The following is a 7,950-nucleotide window of genomic DNA, read 5'->3' on the forward strand; positions in this document are numbered from 1 at the left end:
CATAGAAAAGTAAAGCGTAATATAAAATAATTTAAAAGAGAAATGAAACGAACGATGCTAACCTCAGAAACACGGGTTGTCACATCATCCCCAAGTTGAAAGAAATTCCGTCCCGAAATTTAGCACGTAGTTACTAAGGAAGCTGGTTAGGTTGCGTGGTTTCCTGGTTTTCCTAGGGTGTCACTCTCCCAGGTTACCCTTTCGGGGTATTCAGCTGACACAGAAGAGGGGATTTTCATAAATAAGGAACAATCCGAAGAACCAACCCCCACGAAAAAGAGAGGATGGTTCAGTTGGGGAACACATGAGCGTAGGAAGAGAATGAGGAAGTTACAGCAACAAAGGGCTTTAGCAGCAGCAAATAGGGAGATGAATGCCCAGACCCAGGACATAATCAATAGGCGATTGGCCAACTTTCACATACTAGCTACCTCTGTCGCAGACCTAAACTTACAACAAATCATTGCACCACAGCCACTGCCATTGATCCCAACCCAACCCATGGAAATAGAACCTAACCTAGGAGACCAGGTTCCCATGCCCGCCTTCGACCCAAACGAAATCTCTTGAATCCCAGTACCAAATCCTCTAGCTTATGACCCATAGGAGGATGAACATAGGGATTATCGAGAACTCTACCCATAGGAGGAGCCCATACCAAACCCAGTAGCACCATATCCCAACCTTGACCCTCTAGATCCATATTGGGATATCGATCAGTATGTTCGGGAAATACTAGAGAACCCCATACCCATATGGAGAACCGATACCCCAGTACCCTAACCCAATACCCGCACCACCACCACCATCCATGAGTACCGAAAACGTGCAGGAACTCCGCATATTTGGTGAGGAGTTAGTAGATGAAGGAGAAAGAATAAGGCAAATAGGGGAAAAGCTCGTTTGGAAATACGACGAGCGAAATATGCAATACTGGATGAACCCCTAGTGATAATAGTAATATATATATATATATGTGTGTGTGTGTGTGTGTGTGTGTGTGTGTGTGTGTAGTTTGAAAAAAAAATCCTAGATAATCCAATACCTACTGATGCATAACTAGTATTGTATTTTAAATTCTAGTTGCAGCTTGTAATAGATATACATATATGAAACAGAGTAAATGTCGCAATGCACGACAGTTTTGATCAATGTGTTTGTTTGTGTGATTGTTCGCATTAAATCTTTTTCTGTGATATTAATACTTGGTAAATGTTTATAATCCAGATGAGCAACGAAGTGAATCCAGAAAACCCGAATAACGATAATAACGGGAACCAATTAGATAACAGTGCCATCCAACACATAGTGGCACAAGGGATTATAGATGCTATGCCATATATTATCAAAACGGTTAAGGAAGCAGAAAATAATAAAACTAACAGTGGAACTAAACGCTGAACCCAGTCACAGTGTAAACAATGGACCATTACTTCAATTGCCTATTCCAAAAAGAAGAAGAACCATGTCTTATGGTTGTTCTTACAAAGAATTATGGTCTTGCAAACCAATGGAATTCTCTGGCAATGAAGGAGCCATTGCAGCTCTACGTTGGATAGAAAAGACTGAGGCAGTCTTAAAAATAAGCAAGTGTGCAGAGGAAGATAAAATCATGTTTGCTTCCAATCTTTTTAAGAATCTAGCTTTAGAATGGTGGAACACTATTCTCCAGTCTAGGGGAAGTGACAGAGTTTATAATATGGAATGGACTGAGTTTAAGAATATGGTTGAAAGAAAATTTTGTCCTCACAATGAAAAAGAACAAATAGCTAATAAGTTCTTGAACCTTAGAATGACTGGAGTTGACTGTAAGGGTTACACTACCGTATTCTTCGAATATACCAGAATAGTACCAACCCTAGCTTCACCAGAACCATTATTAATCTCCCGTTACATCTGGGGTTTAATTAGTGAGATTAGACACGTAGTCAAGGCAGCTAGACCACAAACCATAGAAGAAGCTGTAGAACTAGCAAATACCTTGACTGATGAACTAGTACGTACGCAAGAAGAAAACCAGAGGAAGAACCTAGTCCAAAAACTTACCCAGGAATTTCGCTACGATAATTCTAACCGTGGGAAAACATAGGTTCTACTTCTGCACCTTACTGTAAGTCCTGCAAAAAGAAGCATTCGGGAAAATGTTCTACATACTGCAACTTATGCAAGATACCGAGACATAAGGAAGAAGACTGTAGGAAGAAACCCGACAATGGACTATACTTCAATTGTGGAGAAAAGGGGCATATCAAACCGAACTTCCGAAACTAGCTCCAGACATGAACAATAAGACTACCAAATACCATATATATTGCACCTTAAGCCAAAACAAATAACTTTTGAATAGCAGTTCTTTGAAACTCAGTATTTAGGTTATTAAATTCCATTTTTTTCTTCAAAGATGTACTAAATCATATTTTTATCAGCTCCATCTTAACTATGAATGCTTAAACATACTTCAAAATAAAAGCCCCAATCTGGGGATATTTTGACATCATACAGTTACTGGAAGGGGATATTAACAACATTCAAATTCGTTTAACAAACAAATTACCAACCATAAATCAGCTACCAGTACCAAATTAAAGATTATGTTTAAACAAAACCTTCTAAATCGACACATATCGGTCCAAAAATCTTCATCCAGCTTCTTACTATATTCACGAGTTGAACAACAAAATCAAACAAACTGAACAACAAGCAACTATGGTGCTCAATCACTTTGACACACGCTAACCTACTAACGATTTTGTAACAAAATCAATCAAAAAAACGTGAATAAACTGGAAAAGTGACTCACATATGACCTGAAAATGGTGGTTTGCGCCGACAAGAACTCTTGCTTAGGTGGAAATTGTGGGGCATAGTGGTGGAGAGAGAGAAGGATGAGGAATTTTGGGAGAGCAAGAGGGGAATTTGGGGGGAGAAAGAGAGGGTTTAGGGTTGATTAGACCGGAGGGAATTTTGGCGCTTGATTTTTTTGCCTTTCACGTCTACAAAGATGCCTAGCCGTCAGATCCCTCTACTAATCAACGCTCAGCATCAACCCTTGTGTTAGCTCTCCGGATTGTGAGCATTAGCGGCGACTTATTTGTTGTCGCCGCTAAAAACGTCGTCGCTAATGCTCAAATTTCTTGTAGTGTACGTTGTATTTGCTACACAAAATTCAATGATGTCGGGCGACACCGTTGTTCATAGTGTGGCTCCGCCACTGTCCTTAGGTGATCATTCAGAAAGTTACCATCGTGATTTTGGCGACGGAAGTGGTCCGTCGGTGAAGTCCAATTTTCTTGTAGTGATATTTGATTGGAATGATGATCCTTCTCTACCCATGGAAAACTCATGTATGGCACTCATTTGCTTCTAAGTATGCTTATATATCTAATAAACCATCGCTTCTCCCTAAATTGGACTCCACATTAAAAATGTTTGAATTCCATATATTGTTAGAAATTTTAATGATGATTATTCCGTGGAATCGAGAGATGACTAGGGAACAATAGCTTGTCGAGATCTATTCCTGTCCTCAGTACATTTTGGATCTTAACGACTTTTGTTCTGTCACTCAAATTCATTTCTTTAGTATTGTCTCGTATGTTAAGTAAACTAGATGATGCCACAATAGATTTGTGTTCATGAAAATGGACAAAACATACAACCCAAATAACATAAGATGGGTTTGAATGGAAATGATTAGAAACTGATTCAGAGGGATAAGAAGTTAAAAGAATGGAGCCCATTAGTTGAATGTCTTTTACGGTACTGATGAGTTTCTTTCACCTCTCTGTCTCTTTGTCTTCTTAAACAGACACTTGGACGACAATATTAATAGATTGCACTATTGCATTAACTGTAACTTCAGCTTTCCTAGACCACTATATGCAGATGAAGTTAATATTACATAAATTGCCATCAAGTCTGGTTATGTATACCATTTGTTATATGTTTTGCAATGTGTTTTATTAACTGAAGCCGCACCACATAATTTAAGTTGAGCGGTAATTTGATCTATCTGCTTTCTAGTTAATTCGAATTTTGTTTTATTTGTAATGTGTGAGATAAAAAAATTCAGCTAACAAGAAAACGGTATTGTATTTTTGTTGTATAGAACATTATTTATGAATTGTTTAGTTAAAAAACATATCGCTTTTTGTAATAATATTAAACAAGCTTTTTTTATAAAAAGCGTAAAGAATACAAATAAAAATGTGTTTGTGAGTAAACCAAACACGTATTCTCGTCCACTGAAAAATGTGCTTATGAGTAAGCCCGACGCGTATTCAAGCAGTGTTTTAAAAACCGGTATATACCGGCCGGTATTACCGGTAATACCGGTTGTCGGGGTGTTGGCCGGCACGATTCAGTCCGGTATTTTGAAGGAACAACAAACGATTTGAACCGCCGGTATTCAGGTAAAAACCGGTATGTACCGTTAAACCGGTACCGTCCCACCATTTGATTTTCTTTAGTCGGCCCAAGACATTGACGATTAACCTCCGACATTTGATGTTTAACCAAGAGCATCGTATGATCCATTCATCAGAGCCTTTGCGTACCATCCATTCATGATTCATCAAAGCCTCTGTGTACCATCGATCATCAGAGGTATAATTTTGTGTTTAAATTTTTGTTTCTAGTTTCAAATCGATTGGTTTTGCCGTTGTTTTCTCTGTTGGAGAACAGAGATGGTAGAGTCAAAGAGACAGTAATTGTATATTTTTATCTCTAATTTTACTATATATTTTTTAATTTCTGTAATTGTATGCATAAGTTTACTAAATATCAATTTATCGATATACATAATTTGTTTTCACAACTGTAAAACTATTGTTTTGAGTTGTATAATAAAACCGGTGACGTATGGATTAGTTTACGCATATATATTCGCTGATATTTCTTCAAAAAAAAGTTCCTTGTTTTGTATTAAAGTTGTATTTTATAGAATTATAGAGTTAATTAGTTAACCTGGTTGAACCACTCGGTATATTACGGTTCAACCGGTTGAATCATTTCTGAGTTAAATCCAACATGAGTTAAAAACCGGTTTTTAAAACATTGTATTCAAGCATACAAAACTATTACGTGGCTTGTGGTACAATAGAAAAACGTACGACTAGATTTATAGTTGTGTTAGCCGGGCATAAGAAAGTGGAATATAGAATAGATTAAATAGACTTGTGCCCTTTCCCATGTTCCATATATCAATTGCCACCACAACCACTATCTATTTGAGATCGTGATGGTGTGGTCCGTGGTCAATAATGCTATTTTAAATTCCAGCAAAAAACAATAATATTTTGACCAGTCAAGAGCCTCACAGATTGAGATTGATTGATCTTATATCCATTGATGTTATTTTGTCTTTTGGCTAGTTGGTTTTGCTTATCTTTTAAGAGCTAGGGAATCTATACTTGGATCAACTATACAGGCTGGAAATCCGTTAAACCTAAAAAGGACATACTTTCGTTGTGTTAGAGTTACGTACCCATTACAAGTAACAGACGAAAACGACAACACCACAAAACTATGAATCATGTGGAGCTCATATATTGGTTTTCCCTATAGATAATATATTAATTTTATTGTATCTAGAGTATTCTCTTTATTTGTACACTCCACGATCCTAACTCAAGATGTTTAAACTAATTTATAGGTATTTATTTATTCGTATTTGCATCGAGATAGTTGGTAAACGAGTAACAAGATGTACTACTACCCAAAACGACTCGAATAACTATTATTATTGGATTCTAAGACCATGTGTAGTGGAAGGGGAAAATAATGCCCCCAAGTGTGGGCATTTTACGCCACGTGGCGGTCCAGTCAGCAAAGGGGCATTATTGGGCGTTTTAGAAAAATGGGTGTAGTGGGGATGGGGCATTATTGGGCATTATTGGGGCATTAAATAAAAAAAAGAAAAAAAAAAGAAAAAATCTTATTGGATAGGACAAGGGGGATGAAATCTGATTGGACAAAGGCAAAGGGTGTTGGGCGTGGTTTATAAAACGCTAAAGGGGCATTTTTTGATTTTTTGCTTAAAAAAACGCCCCATGTAATGGTACATGGGCGTTTTCAAGCGTTTTTTTTGAATTTTTTTTAAAAAAAACGCCCCATTACACAGGGTCTAAGGCTGGAGGATGTGGCAAGGGCTTTATCACGCCACCTCACCGCCACGTCACACAAGGGCTTTAAAGCCCCCTCCTTTAACTTGTAGGGTGTGGAGGAGCTTTATAGTGCCCCCTTTAAAGCCAATCAACTTCGATGGAGCCCCCTTCTTCCGTTACCATCTTGGCGAAACAACTATGCCCCCCCCCCCCTAAAGATGACGGTATGGTTGGTGGAGTCCCACAGGCGCCATTGAAAATGAGGTGGCAGGGGTGGCGCCTCCACGCCCTCCAGCCTAACAATTAATTTGGGTTATGCCTAAATAACCATATTTGAGTGTACAAAATTGGATCTAGACATAATAAAAACAAATGCATTCAACAACAATGTAATCTCGCATTTACAGTAGAAATAATATGCACTAAAATACACCATTTACTTAACAACGTAACTGAACAAAATTAAAATCCAACAGTAAATTTAATCAAACAGAAAATTGAAGCACCAAGTACCTAAGCCTTACCTGTGTCTAACATTCCTTTCCTAAAGGTGAAAAGAGGTGGCAGAGAGTTGCTCCTTCCACCATGAGTGTAAACTGGCAGATTTACCATCGGTCGGATCTTTATTCCGGACGATCGGGTCCTTTCCAGACCCTTTTTACTTCTCTTCATCTGCTTCTCCTTTTTGTTTGACTCTTCATCAAACGAAGAAGCAGATGAAGAAGAAGAGGTTGAAGAAGACGGCGAGAGCGAAGATGCTTTCTGCTTCTTCAACCTCAATAACTCCTTCCATAAAACCGTACATTTCGGCGGTCTAGGAGACGGATCTTCATCAATAAACCAACTCATCCTATTCGTCTCTTCGATTTTTACCTCTTTGGCTTTCGAAATCTCATTAACATTTTCGGCTTTCAAGCTGATTTTCGCCAGCTTTTCCAAACATTGCTTTTGCCGAAACGGTAGTAGCTTCCCTTCGAAGAATAGTTCATCGGCTGTCAACATTGTCGTCGGAGCGGCTAAGTTGTTCGATAAAAACTCGAACTCTCCGGTTTTTGCTTTCTCCTTCTCTTTGTCTTTGTCATGCGGGTTAATGCAGATGAAATTCGCATCGTCAAGGAACTCAGCGGAGAACGAAATCCGGGCACTGGTGGTGGCTGGAGGAGCTTCCGGCGAGACCATTTTTGGTAGAATTTTTTAGGGTTTGTGTGTATTAATGGCAGTGTAGTGGTATATATATAAAACATGAGAGTGAGGACAGATTGGTTTACAGTGGCTAGCTGTTATTTTGTAAATAATTAGGAGGGTGAGAATAATAAAAGCTGGTAGTGTCTGGTGAAGCTGAAACAGGTGAGCCATGATACTATGAGAGTAGCACATGCAAACCAAACCTAACAGGAAAAGGATCAGTGACTTGGCTATTTTTCTTTATTTACAAATGAATTCACATGAAACTTCTATGAAGGTTATTTATACCATCAAAGATGTAATAAATAGAAAACTATTTAAGGTATCGTAAAATGTGTATTACTTATATATTAATTTGATTTGTACCTAGTCATATTTTTAACTCAAACTTTTTATTAAAGAACTAGGCAAAAGATCAAATACAAATAATCTTAACATACTAAACATACAAATTGAAGGAAAACCCAAAAAGACAAGGTGGCATTTTTGTAATTACCACCAACTATCAAAGTTACAACTAAAAATACCTAAAAAAACACAAATTTTTTTTTTTCACATTTTTTATTAAAAAATCGCTACATTTCGTTAGCAAAAAAAAAAAAAAAAATTTTTTTTTTTTGGCTGCTACTAAAAGTAGCGATTTTTTAATAAAAAATGTTAA

General features: G+C 37.6%; 1 protein-coding gene across 1 annotated transcript; it reads right to left on the reverse strand.

Moving 5' to 3' along the window:
* Positions 1–6,464: 6,464 nt before the first annotated feature.
* On the reverse strand, positions 6,465–7,515 carry LOC110936709. Its single transcript, XM_022179124.2, has one exon. The coding sequence runs from the start codon at positions 7,281–7,283 to the stop codon at positions 6,618–6,620; it is 666 nt and encodes a 221-aa protein (XP_022034816.1). The 5' UTR covers positions 7,284–7,515; the 3' UTR covers positions 6,465–6,617.
* Positions 7,516–7,950: the final 435 nt, after the last annotated feature.

Source organism: Helianthus annuus, chromosome 4 (genome assembly GCF_002127325.2).
Source record: "Helianthus annuus cultivar XRQ/B chromosome 4, HanXRQr2.0-SUNRISE, whole genome shotgun sequence".
Taxonomy (NCBI): Eukaryota; Viridiplantae; Streptophyta; class Magnoliopsida; order Asterales; family Asteraceae; genus Helianthus; species Helianthus annuus.